Raw genomic sequence first — 23,911 nt, 5'->3', positions numbered from 1 at the left:
CCAAAGAAAGACACAAAATGCTAGAGTAACTCAGCGGGTCAGGCAGCATCTCCTGAGAAAAAGAATAGGTGATGTTTCGGGTCCGAACTCAGCTTCACATTGGACATATTGGTGTTCTCCAGTGGTCTCACTGTCCTCCATTTCCTTCTCCTTGGTGAAAACAGAAGCAAAATACTTGTTTAGTACCACTTCTACATCGCCAGATTCCAAGCACAAATTGCCTTCTTGATCCTTAGGCGGTCCCATCTTCTCCCTGGTTACTCTCTAGTCTTTAATACATATAAAAAGCTTTGGGATTTCCTTAAGTTCAACTCACCAAACCCATTTTGCTACCTCTATTGGCCTTTCTAATTGCCCACGAGTTCTATCCTGCTTTCTTTATAATTTTCAAGGGTTCTGTCTAATTTTACTATCTTAATCCTTGCATGCACTTTGGTTCGGGACCCTTCTTCCGTCTGATTGTGTGGAGGGTGGGGGAGGAGAAATATGCAAGAGATATAGGGGCAGGACAAAGCTCGGCAAGTGATAGGTGGATACAGGCAAGGGGGTTTTCATTGGCAGATGTTGGACAAAGGCCAGAATTGAAAAGACAAAATTGTGAGATAGGGTTAGAAAAGGTACAATTTGTGAAGCAAGAGGAAGGAATATAGGTGGAAGTGGAAAGGGAGAGGTAGAATATAGGCGGAAGAAGGGAGGGGTATTGTTTGTAGGTTAGTTACCTATAATTGGAGAATTCAATGTCATATTAGGGGTGAGAGATTGCAACCTTTGCCTGTTTCGCCGAATGCAATCAACCTGGCGTGCACAATCAAATAAGATCAAATAGAACAAGTTGCCCTACAACTTTAGGCTGTGCACGCCATAGGCAAGAAGAAGAATGTCATACTATTACATTGTAAACTACTCAAGTTTTATATGAGGTGCTGTTCCTCCAGTTTGCGTGTGGCCTCACTATGGCAATGAAGGATGAAAACAGTACCTGCTTTTCTCTTCCGTTACACTGTCTGAAGCATCTAGCTATTCCTTTGAAAACTTATCACCTATAGTCAGTTTCACATTGATTTAAAAAAAAATTCTCGTTATTGACGTACGGAATTCCTCGCTTTTCAGCTTACGCCTTTCACAGTAAATTGTTCAGATGAGTAAACGCATTCACAGGTGGGTGAATGCAATGTGTATCCCCACAGGACCGCACCAGTCATAAACACAGTGAACTGGTAGAGTCATTAACTACTCATGTATTCACTGAATGGCAGACAGCTGCATTTCTGCTAACAACTTCAAACTTTTGTTTTGTTTCTCCAAATAATAGTCACGGAGCTGTAGCGAGACACGGCATAGAAACAGTCCCTTCTGCCCGCCAAATCCACACCGACCACAAACCAATCAGTTATAGGAATTAAATTTTTTTTTTTAAATTCTCTCTACATTTTCATCAACTCGTACAGATTCTACCACTCACCTACACACCAGGAGCAATTTATAGAGTCCAATTAACCTACCATCTTTGGTGATATGGGAGAGAACCGGAGCATGCAAGGGAAATCCACTTGGTCACAGGGAGAGTGTGCAAATTCCACGCGGACAGCACCCAAATTCAGGATCATAGATACATAGAAAATACGTGCAGGAGTAGGCCATTTGGCCCATCGAGCCTGCACCGCCATTCAATGTGATCATGGCTGATCATCCAACTCAGTATCCCAGTATACATGGTCCTCTGGAGCTGAGAAGCAGTAGCTCTACCAGTAGTGCCACTGTGCTGCCAAATTAAAGAAAGGCTTCAAGAAAAAAATGTATTCTACTGAACCTTTCCAAGTGAGCCAGAGCACTTCACCACCATTTTAAGAAGCTGTTGCAGTGCAATTGTTGTCAAGTTGGCAATGTGTACAGAAAGTTCCCACAGACTCTACCACAAAGATTACGTCATCTCTTTTGATGCCGCTTAGTCTCCCCGATGTAAATCAGATGACATCTAGAGCAGCGGATGCAGTAGATGCAGTAGATCCGCTGTTCTAGATGTCAGCTGATTTCCATCGGGGAGACTAAGCGGCGGTTGGGCGATCGTTTCGCCGAACACCTCCACTCAGTCCGCAATAACCTACCTGAACTCCCGGTGGCTCAGCACTTCAACTCCCCCTCCCATTCCCAATCCGACCTCTCTGTCCTGGGTCTCCTCCATTGCCAGAGTGAGCAACACCGGAAATTGGAGGAACAGCACCTCATATTCCGCCTGGGCAGTTTGCATCCTGATGGCATGAATGTTGAATTCTCCCAATTTTGCTAGCCCTTACTGTCTCTTCCCCTTCCTTAATCCTCGAGCTGTCTCCTCCCATCCCCCCGCCCTCGGGCTCCTCCTCCTCCCCTTTTTCCTTCCTTCTTTCCTCCCACCCCCAATCAGTCTGAAGAAGGGTTTCGGCCCGAAACGTCGCTTATTTTCTTCGCTCCATAGATGCTGCTGCACCCGCTGAGTTTCTCCAGCAATTTTGTGTACCTTTGATCTTCCAGCATCTGCAGTTCCTTCTTGAATACAGACGTTGGTGGGATTACCCTTAAACCTAAACGTTTGATGAGGCTTCAGATTCACACTGACAACAAGACTTCCACCAGTGCACCACTTCCTCAGTAGTGCAATATCAAAGTAGGAGTCAGGAAAAACCCCACAAAATCTGAATCAAGAGAGAAAATATTGCCAAATGGCTTTGTGAACCCTCTGTTCCACTGAATAATGACATCCATCTGATCTATGGTTCTGCAGTTCTTCAAATGTATCTTCAACAGCACAGTAAACTTTCAACATGTGTGCTGCTCATAAAATATTAATAATTCCCTTGACAAGCACATTCCTGAAAGGAATGATAAAACATGGCACTGGCAAGGAAAAGCATTACACAAATCAAGGAGCCGATTTGCAAACAAGGGTGACCAATGTGTACATCCCAATGAATTCTCCTGGAGATAAGATTGATCATCATTACTGCACCAGTCTTCGTAACCAGCAATAAGAAGGCAAAGGTATGAACAGTTATTCATGCAATTAGAAATATTTTTTAAATTCAGCGTCCAAATGTAACAGAGCCTTGGGAGTGAAGGGGCTGGAACTAAGCCCTAGACAGAAGGTTATGCAATGTTATTTTCACTGGATGCCAATAACCAGAATCCAGCATTAAAAGATGTACTTCACAGCTTCTTGCTTGTTGAATGCCAAACAAAATAGTAACACAGAGAAACTATGGTAACCCTGCTCGATAATGCACTCTTCTAAAGGCAGGAGGTATGCTGTCATGAGGCACAAGGATCTGGTTTCAGCCCAACCAACTCATGACAACCTAAAGAGACCAAACCGCTTTAAACACAAACTCTGATGTAACAGGTATTCCTCATGAATAAGAAACATAGAAAATAAGTGCAGGAATAGGCCATTTGGCCCTTCGAGCCTGCACCGCCATTCAATATGATCATGGCTGATCATCCAACTCAGTATCCTGTACCTGCCTTTTCTCCACACCCCCTGATCCCTTTAACCACAAGGGCCACATCTAACTCCCTCTTAAATATAGGTAATGAACTGGGCCTCAACTACCTTTGGTGGCAGAGAATTCCAGCGATTCACCACTCTCTGTGTGAAAAATGTTTTTCTCATCTCGGTCCTAAAAGATTTCCCCCTTATCCTTAAACTGTGACCCGTTGTTCGGGACTTCCCCAACATCGGGAACAATCTTCCTGCATCTAGCCTTTCCAACCCCTTAAGAATTGTGTACGCTTCTATAAAATCCCCCCTCAATCTTCTAAATTCTAGTGAGTACAAGCCGAGTCTATCCAGTCTTTCTTCATATGAAAGTCCTGACATTCCAGCAATCAGTCTGGTGAACCTTCTCTGTACTCCATCCATGGCAAGAATGTCTTTCCTCAGATTAAGACACCAAAACTGTACGCAATACTCCAGGTGTGGTCTCCAGGTGTGGCTAATACTCCAGGTGTGGTCTCCAGGTGTAGGAGCAGTAGAACCTCCCTGCTCCTACACTCAAATCCTTTTGCTATGAATGCTAACATACCATTCGCTTTCTTCACTGTCTGCTGCACCTGCATGCCTACTTTCAATGACTGGTGTACCATGACACCCAGGTCTCGTTGCATCTCCCCTTTTCCTAATCGGCCACCATTCAGACAAGATAGCATTGGCCCAATGATCAGAAAGATTCCTCCCCACATCAAGATTCTTTGCAACCCACTATTCCTCCTGAGAAGTGGGCAAGGTCTGTGCCTGAAGACTACTTATGAGGAGGGGACAGAGCAAAGGAGCCACTTCACAGCAGGAGGTCACATGGGAATGGGTTGCCTCCCAATAACTTCAGCACTTTAACTAGTAACTCTCCTGGTCCGAGAACACTGATGCAATTATAAAGAAAGCACATCAGCGCCTCTACTTCCTGAGAAGATTACGGAGAGTCAGTTTGTCAAGGAGGACTCTCTCTAACTTCTACAGGTACACAGTAGGGAGCATGCTGACCCGTTGCATCGTGGCTTGGTTCGGCAACTTGAGTGCCCAGGAGCGGAAAAGACTACAAAAAGTAGTAAACGCTGCCCAGTCCATCATCGGCTCTGACCTCCTTACCATCGAGGGGATTTATCGCAGTCGCTGGCTCAAAAAGGTTGGCAGCATCATCAAATACCCACACCATCCTGGCCACACACTCATCTCCCCACTACCTTCAGGTAGAAGGTACAGGAAGGAGCCTGAAGACTGCAACGTCCAGGTTCAGAAATAGCTGCTTCCCCACAGCCATCAGGCTATTAAACTCAACTCAAACAAAACTCTGAACATTAACAGCCCATTATCTGTTTATTTGCACTTGTTCTGTTTATTTATTCATGTGTGTATATATTTATATAATGGTATATGGACACACTGATCTGTTCTGTATTCATGTCGACTATATTCTGTTGTGCTGAAGCAAAGCAAGAATTTCATTGTCCTATCTGGGACACATGACAATAAACTTAAACTCTCTTGAATCTTGAATCTAGTGATCCCGCTCTGGATCCAAGGCAAGACAGAGACAGGTGAAAGGAGGGGAGATTGGGATCGATACAAAGTTTGATTCGAGCACAGGGCAATTTGCAGTCCACAGGGCATGGAGATGGGTTGTTGAGCATCTGAAGGATACCCCTCGTGGGCAAGATGGGCAAGTGGGACATCATTGCGATCATTGCTCTGGTCAGCAATAGGTGGGCATGAGGAATATAGTGTGCTCAACTGTGTCAAAGACTAGGGCGAAGGTGGTGGTCCCAAATAACGGACACCCTGCTTCTTCCTCAAGTGGGACCATCATAGAAGACAGGACTGTCACCCACCAGGAAATCCCAAAAATGATTGACCATGAAATTCTCACTAAAGATAGGCACAAAATGCTGAGGTAACTCAGCTGGCCAGACAGCATATCTGGAGAAAAGGAATAGGTAACAGTTTGGCTCTGAACCGTTGTCCAGACCTCTGTGCCTATCTTCGGCAGTCTGAAGAGAGGCTCCAACTCAAAATTTCACATATTCTTTGATGCTTTGACCCAAAACCTCATCTATTCCTATGAACCTCCAGCATTCTGTGTCTATCTTTGGTAAAACCCAGCATCTGCATACCTTCCTACACTTGAATATCTCACTGCTATATGAATACAGTACTGTTCTTTCCTCCGCACTGCATCACTGGTTCAAGTTCCAAGCTGCATTTGCATTGTGGTGGATTAGTAGAAATTACAATTTGCATTTCCAGCTACCTTTTATTTGCTCAAATTGCTTCACCACCAAAGCAGACGCTATTTGTGTGACCTCTCATTCGATGCACAGTAAGTTTCCACCAATATGATAACAATCCAGTAATTAATCTGCTCTCTTGATGTTAATTAAAGGAGTACGTGGGGGCAGCATAAAGAGATTTCTCCTACCCTTCTTCAAAATCATGCCCTTCACACCAACCAAGACAGCACACAGTGTCTTGGCTAAAGTCTGTCAGAATGGAGACCGCCTTCTTAATTTGATGAATGAAGCAGAAAGAAAACAAAATAGCCAGACTTTCACATGGAGGTTTAAATACCAGCACACGTACCACAGGGACCACGGCATGCAGAAGCAAATTCAACCCAGGTAAAGATTTGTAGCCGGATGATTGCAGAGAATTGCAGAAATTGGCCATTTAGGAAAAGGGTAGATGCAACGAGACCTGGGTGTCATGGTACACCAGTCATTGAAAGTAGGCATGCAGGTGCAGCAGGCAGTGAAGAAAGCGAATGGTATGTTAGCATTCATAGCAAAAGGATTTGAGTATAGGAGCAGGGAGGTTCTACTGCAGTTGTACAGGGTCTTGGTGAGACCACACCTAGAGTATTGCGTACAGTTTTGGTCTCCTAATCTGAGGAAAGACATTCTTGCCATAGAGGGAGTGCAGAGAAGGTTCACCAGACTGATTCCTGGGGTGTCAAGACTTTCATATGAATAAAGACTGGATAGACTTGGCTTGTACTCGCTAGAATTTAGAAGATTGAGGGGGGATCTTATAGAAACTTAAAAAATTCTTAAGGGGTTGGACAGGCTAGATGCAGGAAGATTGTTCCCGATGTTGGGGAAGTCCAGAACAAGGGGTCACAGTTTAAGGATGAGGGAGAAATCTTTTAGGACCGAGATGAGGAAAACATTTTTCACACAGAGAGTGGTGAATCTCTGGAATTCTCTGCCACAGAAGGTAGTTGAGGCCAGTTCATTGGCTATATTTAAGAGGGAGTTAGATGTGGCCCTTGTGGCTAAAGGGATCAGGGGGTATGGAGAGAAGGCAGGGACAGGATACTGAGTTGGATGATCAGCCATTATCATATTGAATGGCAGTGCAGGCACGAAGGGCCGAATGGCCTACTCCTGCACCTATTTTCTATGTTTCTATGCAATTCATTGCTGATGTAGTAATCCTCAAATCTTGTTAAACAAAATTAATCTATCACTATCAGAGTAACGAGAGCAAGTACAAGGGAGAAGGTTACAACTGATATCACTATATATCAAATGGAAACACAATGGAATTCAATCCCCGTTCCACAATAACTTGGCATCAATAGAGGAGGAAAAATTGGGACGTGGATGGAACACACAGCTGGATTATATCTGAACACGAATAAAGTGGAACAATCCAGCTGCAGGAATGTTGAATTTTACAATTCACTCAGTGCCTGCAGGCCTAGCCATAAACTGGTGAGCTAAAGCATTCACCCTGGTTGGAGTTTCCAAGAACAAGGCAGCCAGTTGGAAACAAAGACCAGAGGGAGGAAGCAGATAACTGCAGATGTTGGAAACCTGAAATAAAACCCAAAATGCTAGAAACACTCAACAGGGCAGGCAGCATCTATGCAGAGAAACATTTAACATTTTAGGTTGAAGACTCTTCATCAGTTCTTAGACTCTCCTGGGTTTTCTGCTTTGACCAAAAAGGAAGAATGACTGAAGGTGAATCATTCAGTGGGCAAAGGAACTAACTCACAAGCTTCCCAATTAAACCATCATTTAGTGGTTCACTCTGAACAGCAGCAACAGCTGAGAATGTTAAGGTTATCCTGAAGAAAATTAATTTCCAGAAGAATTTCAGGTCTCTCAAATTAGCCCTGAATACAGGGGAGAACAAGAGGCATGTTTGCATTTCTGGAGCACCTTCCACAAGCTTATCTCCAAGCTTTAAGAGGTGATTTACTAGCTGTTGCAATTTGGGAAATCCATCAGACACATTCACAGCAAGCACCGATTTAACATCTCTGTAACTTGACTGGAGCAATCATTTTAGTGAGGCAATTAAAGAACATAATCTTATATTTTAAATTTGAAAAAAATCAATTATGCTTTGGATTTAACATCAGCGTATCTGATGAGTTTGGTTCTCATTTGTAGGGAGATCTGATCATCCAGCTCTTTCCTGTGTAAATTATTTGCTTTTAAAATAATCTCCATTGTGGCTGTAACTCTTCGTCCCCTCACTAAAAAAACCATCAGTTACAAAATTTGAACCCCCCACTAAAAAGTTGTGGCTTGGAGGTGAGTAGAGGAAGGGGTGTAGATTGACTCAGCGGGTCAGGCAGCATCTCTGGAAAGAAATCTGAAGAAGGGCCTCGATCTGAAACGTCACCCGTTCCTTCTCTCCAGTCCCGTCTCTCTGCCTGTCCCGCTGAGTGACTCCAGCATTGTGTGTCTATCTTCGGTTTAAACCAGCATCTGCAATTCCTTCCTACACAAGGAGTGTAGATTGTTGAACTCATCCCTGAATAATCAGGCTCTAATCTCAAGGATCTACTCCCTAGTTCTGGACTCCACTCAGCAGGGGTAAACACAAATCCAAAATGCAGCAGAACCTTTCCATACTATTTCACAGGAATAAAAACAATCTTTCATACCCAGGGGTCAAAGACCAGACTAGAATAGCCAATTCCTCATTTGTTACCAGAAAGCAATGTAATAAAACTCAGGACTGACCGAGTTCGTTGAATCCACTGTAGCCCAGTTCTTGTCTGGTTAGCCCAAGTTCTTCCAGGTCCATACACTTAAAGCCCAGTGGACACTGGTATCCCTCTCCGTCTGGTGAGCAGTGAGTGTCTGGGATAGCCAAGTTATTCCATGTAACATTCCTGCAAATTCACAGTACAGTGATCTTACCTTGATAGCAAAATTATTCTGTACCAATTTAATAGGAAAATTTACAACTGCAGAAAAATAACCACCAGGGTTGACCACCAGTTGGCGCTAGGGAGCACTGAGTGCATCAGTGGCCCAGTCCCTCACCAGCCTCCACCCACTCATTGTCCCCCATTGCCTTGCAGCCCTCTCTCCCTCGTTGGTTTAGTGTCCCTTAAACTCATCTTTCCCTATCACTTTGTCCACCCTCAGTTGCAGCAAATCCTACTCTCCCTGCTTTCCGAGACTCTTGGAAATTTCACATTACATTTATTTAGAAACGCAATTGGAATGGGTTAGGAGCAGACAAGAAGAACATACATCTCAGAGGCTGACTACTTGACAGGACAGTCTTTGTGTCCCCTACCACCCCTCTCCATTCTCCTCCTCCCCCACCCATTGCCCTTGTGTTATCTAGCCACACATCCCTGCACCTCATTCTGATCCCTGCTTGTGGAAGCAAGTTACACCTCCCGGCCCTAACAGTTTACCCTGATTTCATGGTGACTGATATTTATGGTCCTTGAAAGTGGAAACAGCTTCTGTCTTTCTCATCTTTTTTAAAGACCGCTCAATGTCACAGCTCTGAGTTGTGGGGGAAGGGAAGGGTTTGCAAAGGAAATGTATAACACAAGCATTAACCCACCCCAGCCAATCATTTTTCTCTGGGAAAAACAGATGAAGAAGGTGCAGAAAAAAATCCACAGGGATGTTGATGGGCCTGGAGTGGTTGGGTTACAGGGAACGATTGGATAAGTGAAGATTGTTTTTCTCCTGGAAGTGAAGGGATAACCTTATATTGGTTTATAAAATCATGAAAGGCATGGATAAACTGGATGGTCACAGTCCTATCAACAAGATAAGAATGTCTTCTGCTAGAGGACTTAGGCTTTAGGTAAGAGGGGAAAGATTTAAAGGGAATCTGAGGGGTACATTTTAAACACAGAGGATGGTGGGTATGTGGAACAAGCTCTCAGAGGAAGTAGGTAGGACAGATACAATTACATCTAAAAAAAACCCTCGTACAGGTATATGGATAGGAAAGGCTTAGAGGAAAACGTGTCAAACGCAGAAAATTGGGTTAGTGCAGATAGGCAATTTGGTCAGCATGGGCAAGTTGGATTGAAAGATCCTGCTAGAACTCAAAGTGGGATCTTTAAAATGACGCAGGGTTTGAGAGTGAACATGGGCTGAGTGCTCGCGCAGGTGGGGACAAGTTAACCAGAGCTCATCAGTATAAGAAATCAATGGCAAACTTAGGAGAACGTTCTTCACCCAGTAAGCAGCAATGAAGTAGAACTCCCTCCAACAAGATGTGGCTGTAGAGAATAGTAGCAATTTACCCCAGGAGAATTGGACAAACACACAAGAGGAGGGATTAACACCACATTGATATTGATAAAGAAAGACAGGGGAGACTCAAGGGAAGCAGGCATGGACTGCAGGTTGAATGGCCTCTTTCTCTGCAGTGATTATGTGATATGCATCTCATATGATGTTATGAGAATAGATACAGTTTAAATTTATTTCTGTTAAAGTTTATTTAACAATACATTCTACTGGTTTCATACAAGAAATTAGAACATGTCCAATATGAACCAAGAATGGGTTAGAAAAGCAATGCTTGTGAAGTGTCCTTACCCGGGCTGAGTGTCATTAGTTACACAGTGATAGGTGAAGGTGCCAAACATCTGTACCCCCAGAATTCCATACAACAGTAGAAAAAAGAGAAGGAAGATTGAGACACTCCAGATTTGTTCTCCTGATCGCCTAGAGCAGAAGGAGGAAAGGAAAGTAGACAAAGAACGTTAACAAAACAGTCTTAAACCAGAATTCTCATTCTTAAATTCTTAATTCTTAAACCAGAATCCCCCCTCACTTTAGAAGATTGAGGGGGGGTCTTATAGAAACTTACAAAATTCTTAAGGGGTTGGACAGGCTAGATGCAGGAAGCTTATTCCCGATGTTGGGGAAGTCCAGAACAAGGGGTCACAGTTTAAGGATAAGAGGGAAGTCTTTTAGGACCGAGATGAGAAAATCATTTTTTACACAGAGAGTGGTGAATCTGTGGCACAGAATCTCTGCCACAGAAGGTAGTTGAGGCCAGTTCATTGGCTATATTTAAGAGGGAGTTAGATGTGGCCCTTGTGGTTAAAGGGATCAGGGGGTATGGAGAGAAGGCAGGTATGGGATACTGAGTTGGATGATCAGCCATGATCATATTGAATGGCAGTGCAGGCTTGAAGGGCCGAATGGCCTACTCCTGCACCTATTTTCTCTGTTTCTATGTAATTACTGCAGAGTCAGCATGGTTCTGCAATTCGCATGCTCGCCTCCTTCAGGCAGTGGGTCTCGAGTTCAAGTCCTACTCCTCACAGTTGAGCTCAGGGACTGAACATGACGGACCCTTTCAGAAAACGTTCAACTGAGGACCACCTGCTCTTTCAGGTTGATGGAATAGATTTCCAGAGCAAATATTCCCCCCCTCCCCAAACCCACTAATCTGCCTGATTATCTGGTCATTCACACATTGGTGCTTTCAGTCTGTGGAAACCATGAAGCACTCGTTTACACTAATCCCAGATTTTCTTCATTCTTCTACCATTCCTATCAACTCCCTCCAGATTCTATACACCTGGTGCAATTTACGTTGGCCAATTAACCTACCAACCCACACGTCTTTGGGATATGGGAAGAAACCGGAGCATCTGGGAGAAACTCACAGGGAGAATGTGCAAACTCCGCACCATCATCACCTTGGGTGCTGTCTAAATCCTGGTCACAGGCACTGTGAGGCAGCAGCTCTACCAGCTGCTTCACTGTGTTGCCCAAAGATGTGTCCTTACAACTGTGCCCACACTTCCTAAAAGCTTTATTGGTTGTGCCTTGTGAAATGAAAATGTTTTAATCATACTTCAAAATATTGGTAATTCTTGTGCGGGGAAGATCAAATTGAAAGTAGATTCGAAATGCTCGTATCATGATGAGTGGTCGTGGGATTCGGAGCATGCCGAGCGGGGACATCTGATCGACTATCTCAGCTATCTCGAAGACCTGGAAAGCAAAGAGTCAGAATTTGTTCTCAGATTCAGGAAGTTCATCACAACAAAAGGGACTTTTCTAAATGAGTAGTTAACATTGGACAGTACCTGTAAAACCAGAGAAACCCAGAAGCAGAAGACCATGACGCCATCAAACACACACCAGCGATCCTTCACGTACGAGTTATCACCCTGTGAAGAAACAAAGAAAGGTTCGTCAACAATCAGCCCTGGGTGAATGCCAAGGTTCAATGTGCAACAGGTCACCTCGTTCAACCACTTGGCAACTAGGCATGTTCTCAGAGAGCAACTGTGCAGGCAACGGGGCCAGGATAACGTGGGATTTGTCAGGTAGAGTGGAAGGTCCCCTTCTTTCTGATCTTTTGGTGACAAGTTTTGATGTTTGCAAAAATACTTTGTAACAATAAGACAAAGATCGTACACAAGGCAAATGCAAGAAAACATGCCATTAGGTCATCGTGGGATCAAATGATTATCTATCGCACCTCCCTTCCCCAGTCAGAATAAAGTTACTGTTTTCCCCTTTGACTCGGAGCCCACATGCAAGTCTGTTCTCTGCAGGAATGTCACGATTTATTTATTCTGGTATTGTCTCTTCCGATGGCTGGCTAGTTTTTTCTGTGCACTTATCATTCCAGACTACCAGTAAGCTGCAGCAACTGTCTCCTTCCTATCATTCTGCTGTCACCCACATGGGAAAGTTGGTGGATTTGGGGTTCATTTCATTGTCGGGACCACAGTAAGTTGCCCGTGCAGTGTGCTCCGCTTGCTAAATTCCAGAGAAGTCAGCACCAAGAGCACCAGACAACGTCTGACCCTATCATATTACACAACTGGTATGAGAATGGAGGCTAAATGTCTGCATTGTAGTGACAACTTACTGGCTGCTCTTTCTGTTCTTAATACATTTTTTTGTTTTCCCTTATGTCTGGAATCCACAGCTGAATCTTGACATGTTCAATTAAAGATAGTTTTAAGGAGAGATTCCAGAGCTCAGCAGCTATCAACAACAGAGTGTACCAAATATAGATAACTCAACCATCTTATCACCAACTAAAGAGCGGTCCTGAGCTATCATCTACCACAGTGGAGACGGACTATCTTTAATCGGATTTTACTATGCATTAAATGTTATTCCCTTTATCCTGTATCAGTATACTGTGGATGGCTCGATTGTAACCATGTATAGTCTTTTCACTGACTGGATAGCACGCAACAAACAGTTTTTCACTGTACTAAAGTTTCATTGTCAATAAACCAAACCAAACTAAGTTGAGTAGGAAGATAACTGTAGATACTGGTTTAAACCAAAGATAAGCACAAAATGCTGGAGTAACTCATCGGGACAGGCAGCATCTCTGGAGAGAAGGAATGGGTGACGTTTCAGGTCGAGACCCTTCCTCAGATTGAGGTCAGTCTGAAGAAGCATCTCGACCCGAAACGTCACCCAATCCTTCTCTCCAGTGATGCTGCCGGTCCCGCTGAGTTACTCCAGCATTTTGTGTCTAAACTAAGTTGAGGATAGTCAACTGGGCAGAATTGAAAGAGTGCAGGAAATCCAAGTCTAGAAAACCTTACACGGTTGATGTAACGCACTGGAGTTGACCAAATTAAATCTGTCCTGATTATATGTGGGCTCCAGAGGTGAAGGAAAACATATCATTTATCCAGAACAGCAAGAAGGGACAGTGGGATGTAACAGGGATCACAGTAGTGTACTTTCCGTCCTTCTGCAATCAATCCACTGCCATCATTACCTCAGGATAAATGAGTGTGTTACAAAGCTGAAGAATCTCTCAAAGTGGAAACTGTGGAAAGCAGGAAACATAAAACAGTGTTGAACAAATAAACAGGCATCTTCAACAGAAATTGCCTGAGAGACGGAGACAAAACTTGCCAGATGGTTATGACAATGGTAATGGACACTAGTGACCACATTGGCAGATGCCTGCCTTTAACCAGCAGTCCTCATCATTAATCAGAAAATTGCTGCACTACAAATTGAATGGCTAAAGGCGACGGTTCAGGCAAATGACAAGGACACTGACAACTGCAAAGTAACATGTGTCTGATAACAAGAGCTCACATCACGTTCCAGATTCACAAGCAGCGTACTGGCACATGAATATTACAAGGGGAGGGATTTGCACTAATTTGCTTTCTCCCGAACATGGGGGGGGGGGGGGGGAGAAAGCAATAGTAGGGGACGGGGTTAAGATCAGCTGTGATCTGACCAGTTGGCATAGCAAAATCGATGGGCTGAGTGTCCTCCTCCTTATATTTGCACATTTAAATATGGAGATGGTAGGAAGTTACTGAGCGTTTTACAACCGTTTGGCTCAAGGCTACAGAACACACAGCTTTCCCCAATGGGGAGCAGTGAGAAAGAGTACACCAGAGGGTGGGAGGGCTTTTTCCAAGTGCCTGAATAGGATTTTTTAGTTGCCAAACAGAGGTATAATTTTATAATAAAGTATATTTTGGTAGAAAAAGATTTAAATTTCTTCGATGCCATGTTCTCAAAGCAGCCAACTTAATCAAGAACCAGTCACATCCTGATCATTCTCTTGTTTCCCCTTTCCAGTCTGCAGAAAATTAAAAAAAAACTAGGCAGCACATGGCACCAGGTTCAAGAACATCTTCTTCCCTGCTGTTATCAGACTATGGAATAGGCCTTCCACATGCTGGGGATATATCCCCAATTTCCCCATCTAAGTTATGGGACGTTCACTTTTTAACTTATATTTTCTGTAGCTATAACACTATAATCTGCACTAGGTTTATGTTCCCATTTGCATTATTTGTTGCGTCTATGCAACAAAACAAAGTTTTTCCTCTGTATCTCAGTACATGACCGTAGCAGCTGGAACAGTCCGTTGCAGGGGTGGAAGGGGTCGCTCATGATATTGTTGGCTCTGGAGTAGCACCTCCTGATGTATAGTTCCTGCAGGGGGGCAAGTGAAGTTCCCATAGTACGTTTGGCCGAGCTCACTACTCTCTGCAGAGCCTTCTTGTCCTTGGCAGAGCAATTCCCAAACCAGATGGTAATGTTCCCGGACAAGATGCTTTCCACCACCGCTGCGTAGAAGCACTGGAGGATCCTCGGAGACACTCTGAACTTCCTCAATTGCCTGAGGTGGTAAAGGCTGCCTTGCCTTACTCACGAGTGCTGAGGTGTGTGATGCCCATGTCATATCCGCGGAGATGTGGACTCCCAGATATTTAAAACAGTTCACCCTATCCACAGGATCCCCATTTATCCTCAATGGAGTGGAACTTCTATCCCACAGCACCCGAGAAGCATCTTAACCACATGCACCACAATGATACAATGAGGTATCTCAAGGGGCCAATTAGAAACAGGCAGTAAATGAGGGCTTTGACCGATGACAATGAATCAATACACCTGGTCCACAATGACAGTGGAATCAGGAGTTTTCTGGAATAGAGGAACTATGGGACATCCATACATCGAAACGCTAAATAAACAAGGTGTTTTGTAACAATAGACTGGCTGTCATCAACAGTCAACATTGCTTGTATTGTAGATGAACATACCTTAACAATGCCCCGAATGTGCATCTTTGCAATCATCTCCGAAGAATACAAGAACATGAGAAGAGTGTCGAGGGCGAACGTTACATACTGAAGCGGTGGGTAGTGCTCAAAGGTCTTGGGTGTATTCATACAGACGGAAATCACGCTGATGATGGCACAGACTCGCAGCAGAGAGTGGACCCACTGCAAACAGAGAAGATATCAGTTTTGACTCCCACCTCCAACAGGAAAACTGAAACATGGCCGTAATGTTTTATAGCTTTCTCACAATACCCCAGAGTACATTACAGACAGGTATTGAAGTTGGGGGAAAAAGTAGCTAAGTTATGCAAAGTAAACTCCCACAAATAGAACATCGATAGTGACTAACTTACCCTTGTTATTTGTTAAGGGTTACATTTTGGCCCAGAAGAGAACTTCTACATCTCGAATATCACCAAGTGGTCTTTTGCATCACTGAGAGCCTGGAACTTGGTCTAAATTCTCAGGTGAGGGACAGAGTCTCTGCCAATGTACGATGATGAATAATCGGTGCTCAGCACTGTGGTGTGGACCTTCTGTGTTGAAACTGAGATAACTGCTCAATGAGCCACAGCCTGCATTTCTGGGGTAGGCATTTTCTTTACATGCATCCTCATTTCCAGAACAAACATTACACACACTGACAAGGAGCATTCCCAATCTCAGGAACCTGCACGGACATTAAAGGATACTGTTTCTTTTCCATTGCTCGACCCTTTGCCACATTACACACAGCAAAGGTAACTACAAATATTTGCTACCTTTCCGTCCTGCCCCTCCTGCCTTGCCAGAGTGAGGCCACACACAAATTGGAGGAACATTACCTCATATTTTACTTGGGTAGCTTGCAATTCTCTAATTTTAGGTCATTTGTATAAACACCTCAATCTCCCCCCGCCCCCATTCCTCCATTCAGTCTGAAGAATGGTCTTAACCCAGAACATCACCTACCCATTTTCTCCAGAGACGCTGCCTGACCCGCTGAGTTACTACAACATTTTGCGTCTATCTTTGGCTTGTATTTTACTTTTCTGTTCGCACTGAATGACATTTTGAAAACTGATTCAATGGTCTGGTTCACACAAATTCCAAACTGTCCTTGAACCAAGCTCTCGTTTCAGAGGACAGTTATGGTTCTGGAATCACACGCAGACAGAGACCAGACTGGGCTGGAGGATTTCCTCCCCTGAAGGACTTCAATGAACAAGGTTGTTTTTGCTGCTCCTCTGATTTTGTACCAACATTACTGAGGGTGTCTTTTTACCTCTTGATTAATAATAAATTGAATTTAAAACTCCAACTGGAGGGTAAACTCATGTTTCTGGGTTGCTAGTTAAGGACTAAGATAACTAGTACTTTACCTGCTCACCATCATAGAAACATAGAAAATTGGTGCAGGAGGAGGCCATTCGGCCCTTCGAGCTAGCACCACCATTCATTGTGATCATGGCTAATCGTCCCCTATCAATAACCCAAATAGTCACTGTTCTGAAATTACAACAGTGTCTATTTTGGGAAACATCTCACTGGTAGTGATGTGCATTGTAAGTCTATAGAGCTTGAAAGACATTCAGAAAGAGAATTGGCTCTTCAACATCAGCCCATTTACAGCAACATGTGACACGGATCTCTCAGGCCCCCACTAGTTTAGTTTAATTTTAGAGATACAGCGCGGAAACATGCCCTTAGGCCCACCGAGTCCACACCAACCAGCAATGAACACTATCCTACACACCCTAGGGAGAATTTACAAATTTGCTGAAGCCAATTAACCTACAAACCTGCAAGTCTTTGGAGTGTGGGAGGAAACCGGAACTTCTGGGGAAAATCCCCTCAGGTCGCAGGGAGAACGTATAAACTCTGTACAGACACCACCCATAGTTACGATCGAACCCGGGTCTCTGGCGCTGTAAGGTAGCAACTCTACCACTGTGTCACCATGCCACCCGCTATTTGAGGAATGATTTTATTTTACATAAATTTAAATCCTATTCACCAGAGTACACCTTTGGTCCAATTCATTTCACAGTTAGCTAATTCATCTCCCCAGTCATTTGGGATTTCCTCCATTTTGAATCTAAGCTACAAGATGCTGCCTGTGTGCTCCACAATATAGAGGAACCTAGGAGAAAGAAAGATTAATATAATATTTGTGTCTGACCAGGAGGAGGCGCCATTAAGCCACAGTCACTTGGTCTGGATGCCACTCCAAGGGCGTGAAGAAGCCATATGGGGCTGGCCAGCAAGGTATGCACCAATTACAAGAACCATAAGGGAAGAAGATACTTCACAAAGTTCTCAGACAGAACGGTAACACCTTTGAAGCATGTAGTTTCTGAAATGAGTATGTGACTGGAAGGACTGGAAAGACTGTAAGTTGTTCATTACCACAGGAACTGGCCCTTCGGCCCACAATGTCCGTGCCGAATATGATGTCAGGTTAAACTAATCTGTCTACATATCCTTGCTCCCATCTAAAAGCTTCTTAAAATCTATAATTATACAATCCTCCACCACCACCTGGTAGTGTGATCCAAGCACTCATCACGCTCTGTAAAAATAAACTTGCCCTGCACATCTCTTCAACTTTGTTCCTCTCACCTTCAAGCTGTGCCCTCTTGCCATCTGTCTTTGTCATTTCCAGCCTGGGAAAAAGGTTCTGTGTCGATCTGTGACACAATGGGTTGGATTGTTCTATAATAAAGGCTAGATGTTGTGTACCCTGGAGGAGACTAGATTTCACTGGACCCACAAGCACAACACCCTTGTTTCCTCAAAACTGAATATTCTTTGCGTTTTGAGTCATGTGCTTGATAGCAAAGTCCAGGGACATTCAAACCCTTGCAGCATGCCTAGCCATTGCACCAATGTTGGCAGTATAAACGTGCTCCCCACTACTACTGCTCTCTGCACCACTTCCACATTGTTTACATTCCCAACTTCATTTATGGTTTAATTTTGCTCTGCTTCCGTACACAGTTGCACAAAATGCCCACATCTTCACCACCCTCAAAATTCTTCATCTCCCTTGAATTCTTTTTACCAATGACTAGAAACACTTCTGCCACACAAATCCTTCCTGTCTCCATTAAATACTTCCTTCACCATCTGTGCTGGAACAGCCCTGGTCTCTCAGGGATCGCTGGTCGGCACTGACTTGGTGGGCTGAAGGGCCAGTTTCCGTGCTGTATCTCTAAACTAAACACTCCACAGAAATTGCTCATCCCTGGAACTACTCCAGGAAACCTCTCCAATCCCTCTCCAAAGTCTTGGTGTCTTTCCCAAAGAGTGGGACCGGACTGATAGTTCTGCAGGTGATGGAATATAACATTTAGCATTCAAAAGAGAGTTAGATAGAGCTCTTAGGGCTAGTGGAATCAAGGGGTATGGGGAGAAGGCAGGAATGAGGTACTGATTGTGGATGATCAGCCATGATCACATTGAATGGCGGTGCTGGCTCGAAGGGCTGAACGGCCTACTCCTGTACCTATTGTCTATGTTTCCATGATGCCAAACCAAGGAATTTTTGTTCCTTGTTTTAAAGACCATCAGGCTACAATAAAAGCAGAAAATGCCAGAAACACTCTGCAGGTCTGCAGGTCAGGCAGCATCCATGGAGCGAGAAAGAGAGTTAACGTTACAGCTCAGAGACCTTCCCTTAGAACTCAGTCTAATATCAATGTGCACCATCTCAAGCTCCACAGAGGGAGTTGCAGGATTAGGGACTTAATACTTGTACGGGGGGGCATCATTTTGAAGATATCGTCAAGAATAATTATATGCATTTACAGAGCATCGTTAATGCAAAAAATGTGGCAAGGTGCTTCACAATGGGATCTTCAAAGAAACACTGACACTTCGCCACAGAGGGAATTATCAGACCAAGAACTTGGTCATAGATACATAGAAAATAGGTGCAGGAGTAGGCCATTCGGCCCTTCGAGTCTGCACCGCCATTCAATATGATCATGGCTGATCATCCAACTCGGTATCCCATACCTGCCTTCTCTCCATACCATCTGATCCCTTTAGCCACAAGGGCCACATCTAACTCCCTCTTAAATATAGCCAATGAACTGGCCTCAACTACCCTCTGTGGCAGAGAGTTCCAGAGATTCACCACTCTCTGTGTGAAAAATGTTTTTCTCATCTCAGTCTTAAAGGATTTCCCCCTTATCCTTAAGCTGTGACCCCTTGTCCTGGACTTCCCCAACATCGGGAACAATCCTCCTTCATCTAGCCTGTCCAACCCCTTAAGAATTTTTGTGGGTTTCTATAAGATCCCCCATCAATCTCCTAAATTCTAGCAAGTATAAGCTGAGTCTATCCAGTCTTTCTTCATATGACAGTCCTGACATCCCAGGAATCAGTCTGGTGAACCGTCTCTGCACTCCCTCTATGGCAATAATGTCCTTCCTCAGATTTGGAGACCAAAACTGTACACAATACTCCAGGTGTGGTCTCACCAAGACCCTGTACAACTGCAGTAGAACCTCCCTGCTCCTATACTCAAATCCTTTTGCAATGAAAGCTAACATACCATTCGCTTTCTCTCTCCCTCCCTTCTTAAAAAGTGGGGTTACGTTTGCTACCCGCCAATCTTCAGGAACTACTCCAGAATCTAAAGAGTTTTGAAAGATTATTACTAATGCATCCACTATTTCTGGAGCTACTTCCTTAAGTACTCTGGGATGCAGCCTATCTGGCCCTGGGGATTTATCAGCCTTTAATCCATTCAATTTACCCAACACCACTTCCCTGCTAACCTGGATTTCACTCAATTCCTCCAACTCCTTTGACCCACGGTCCCCTGCTATTTCCGGCAAATTATTTATGTCTTCCTTAGTGAGACGGAACCAAAGTAAGTAGGGTTATTCAATGGTCCGCCATATCCTGGTCAGCCCCATGACAACTTACCTCCAACTGACTGCAAGGGACCTACATTTGTCTCTTTTCTTTGAGGGAGTTTTTTATCAAGGCCTCTTTCCAAAGGGACCTACATTTGTTTTAAATTAATCTCTTTCTTTCACATTATCTATAAAAACTTTTGCAGTCAGTTTTTATTTCCCTGCCAGTCATTTCATAATCTATTTTCCCCTTCCACATTAAGCCCTTTGTCCTCTCTGCAAGGTCTTTGAATTCTCTTTCCAGTCCTCCGGTATGCTGCTTTTTCTCCCTAATTCTGTACGCATCATCCTTCACTTTGATACTATCCCTGATTTCCCTTGTTATCCACGGATGTACTACCTTCACTGATTTATTCTTTTGCCAAACTGGTATGAACAATTTTTGTAGTTCATCCATGCAGTCTTTAAATGTATTCCATTGCATATCCACCGTCAACCCTTTTAGAATTAATTGCCAGTCAATCTTGGCCAATTCACGTCTCATACCCTCAAAGTTACCTTTCATTAAGTTCAGAACCATTGTTTCTGAATTAACAATGTCACTCTCCATCCTAATGAAGAACTCAACCATATTATGGTCACTCTTGCCCAAGGGGGCACGTACAACAAGATTGCTAACTAACCCTTCCTCATTACTCAATACCCAGTCTAAAATAGCCTGCTCTCTTGTTGGTTCCTCTACATGTTGATTTAGATAACTATCCCGCATACATTCCAAGAAATCCTCTTCCTCAGCACCCCTGCCAATTTGATTCACCCAATCTATATGTAGATTGAAGTCACCCATTATAACCGTTTTGCCTTTGTCGCACGCATTTCTAATTTCCTGTTTGATACCATCTCCAACTTCACTACTACTGTTAGGTGGCCTGTACACAACACCCACCAGCGTTTTCTGCCCCTTAGTGTTTTGCAGCTCTACCCATACCGATTCCACATCCTCCAAACTAATGTCCTTCCTTTCCATTGCATTAATCCCCTCTCTATTCAGTAACGCTACCCCACCTCCTTTTCCTTTCTGTCTATCCCTCCTGTGTATTGATTATCCCTGGATGTTCAGCTCCCAGCCTTGGTCACCCTGGAGCCATGTCTCCGTGATCCCAACTATATCATAGTCATTAATAGCTATCTGGATTTCACTCAAGAGACCAAAACTGTACGCAATACTCCAGATGTGGTCTCACCAAGGCCCTGTACAACTGCAGTAGAACCTCCCTGCTCCTATACTCAAATCTTTTTGCTATGAAAGCTAACATACCATTCGCTTTCTTCACTGCCTGCTGCACCTGCATGCCTACTTTCAATGACTGGTGTACCATAACACCCAGGTCTCGTTGCATCTCCCCATTTCCTAATCGGCCATCATTTAGATAATAGTCTGCTTTCCTGTTTTTGCCACCAAAGTGGATAACCTCACATTTATCCACATTATACTGCATCTGCCATACATTTGCCCACTCACCAAGCCTATCCAAGTCACCTTGCAGCCTCCTAGCATCCTCCTCACAGCTAACACTGTCCCCCCAGCTTAGTGTCATCCGCAAACTTGGAGATGTTGCCTTCAATTCCCTCGTCCAAATCATTACTTGCAAAAAGGAGGGAATTACAGACCCAAGGGGCCAAGACAGCTGGAATGGCAAAGTACCACACTGGCTGGGGTTTCAAGTTCAACTCACCGGTTTGTTAATCCATAGAATGTCCGCATTATCTGTCAGCATCTCATCCGGACCAAAGTCGGCAACGGGCTGCACTTCCACTCTCGAACTCTGCTTCCGTTTCAACATCTTTGAAGCATACCACTTTCAAGTAGTAAATTCTATAATGCAAACCACAGTAAAACCAAGTTAGCACATTTAGCATGTCTCTACATCAGAGGCTGGAATGAGGGACAGTCTTTGAACACTGAACAAATTCTCCTTTTCAGCTATTTATTCCGAACTAGACAACTGCAACTATTGTACTTAGAAAACTCAACATCACAATTAATCCTTACTTTGCACACATTTATTCATAATTAATTGGGAGAAACTACTTTTAATTAACATCTTTGTAAATGCTACAACATCTTGATTTATGATAATATCCAATTCAGAGATGTAATCATCTTGGGGTAATAACAATTAGAAACATAGAAACATGTGCCCCATATGACCATGGATTGAAAGGAACTGAAATGTTGGCTTCACATCACGCTCCTAGGGACCGGAGTGGGAAAGAAGAAGAAATACTACCCCAGAAGACTAGTTTTGGACACCAAGGCGGAATGATACATTCCAAGGGAAGTGAGGGGATCAGATTAGGCCGGAGAGTGGGACCAAAAGATGGGGTCAGACAATCTTAATGTAGGTCAAGTACAAGAAGATGCACCTTCCTAACACTGCCCAAGGGATTACTGGGAGCTGAGGTGCCTTTAATATAGTCCGGTCAATATGCACAAATATGCTCAAAGGTGAGGTACCTTCAATTAAAACAATCTTGTTTGCAGCAGCAACACAGGCACAGACTCAGACAACACACACAAAAATCAAATTATACATAAATTACACGTAACAGTTCCAAAAGAAAGAAGACTGTGCAAAAACCAGATGTCAGTGCAAAGGTATATTTAAAAATAAAAACAAGTCCACAGGAGTGCAAAAAGTGGCCCGTAGCGTTCAATTATCAAGGTGGGTTTAGGGTTGCGTCGGTTGGTTCCGGAACTTGGTTGTCGTAGAAAGGGAAAATAGAGCAGGAAAACACACAAGCTCAACAAACATTTCCAGTCAACTACAGGAAGTAAAATCTACAACGCTAAGCACTATATAACTGATTTAACACATAAAGTGGTTTTCTACATTAGAGCCTGGTGTGAAGGATGGACATTGTAGGTTGAAATTATCATCCTCAACTCGATAATACTAATTGGAAGAAGGAAACACCACATCACATTTGGTCTGGAATTGATCCGGACTGTTACTATGTGGCTCACATCAGGACGCTAAAACATGTGACAAGCAAAACCATTGCCTCTCAAGCCCAGCCTTCACTGTATCTGGTTTTGATGAGGCTTACCTTGGTAACACCCATCTGCAGGAAGGGTGGACAAACATTTGTGAGTGGAGACAGCTGGCTCTCACCAGAACTTGGGGCTATTCGTGTCCGTTAAGCACAATGCAATTTCAAGGCTATTCAGAGGATATGAACATCAAAGTCTGACTGAGCCATACAAGGGGGTAAAAGGAAGATAATCCAAAGCTGAATCTGCAGTTTTAAGCAGGATCAAATAGAGAGGGAGCTGGGGAAATGTAAGTTATCATTTTCAGAGCCAAGGGTCCAACGAGCTGAAGATGCAGCCACCACTGACGTAATGACAGAAACCTGGTATAATTGTGGGGTTAGAATTAGAGGAATGCAGACATCTCAAGCAATCAGAAAATTACAAACAATTCTAATTAGGAGCTAAACAAGGCCTGCAGAACAGACTCCTTGCTAACCAGACAGTATCGTCAATACCACATTCACATCTCTCTACCACAACCATTCATCCTGCACTTATCGTGAATCAGTCCATCTATAAAAGTATTCAAAGACTTTGCTTCCTCTGCCCTTTGAAAGAGATTTTCATGGACCCTCAGGGGAGACTCTGTGCTACCTCCCTCTTAAACTTATGACTTTTTGTTTGGA

The 23,911-nt window shown here is 43.8% G+C and overlaps 1 protein-coding gene across 1 annotated transcript in view; it reads right to left on the bottom strand.

Moving 5' to 3' along the window:
- Nucleotides 1–23,911, bottom strand: part of nalcn (sodium leak channel, non-selective) — a 201,010-nt gene that overhangs the window by 172,073 nt on the left and 5,026 nt on the right. Inside the window, 6 exon segments of the mRNA XM_055636651.1 lie at nt 8,503–8,654; nt 10,342–10,470; nt 11,615–11,754; nt 11,850–11,933; nt 15,321–15,503; nt 21,925–22,064. Of these exon segments, the coding sequence (XP_055492626.1) occupies nt 8,503–8,654; nt 10,342–10,470; nt 11,615–11,754; nt 11,850–11,933; nt 15,321–15,503; nt 21,925–22,032 (796 nt within the window). The 5' untranslated portion in view covers nt 22,033–22,064.

The sequence above is a fragment of the Leucoraja erinacea genome, chromosome 6 (genome assembly GCF_028641065.1).
Source record: "Leucoraja erinacea ecotype New England chromosome 6, Leri_hhj_1, whole genome shotgun sequence".
In the NCBI taxonomy this organism is placed as follows: domain Eukaryota; kingdom Metazoa; phylum Chordata; class Chondrichthyes; order Rajiformes; family Rajidae; genus Leucoraja; species Leucoraja erinaceus.
The sequence above is the reverse complement of the archived record's forward strand: the minus strand, read 5'-3'. Positions and strand labels throughout refer to the sequence as shown.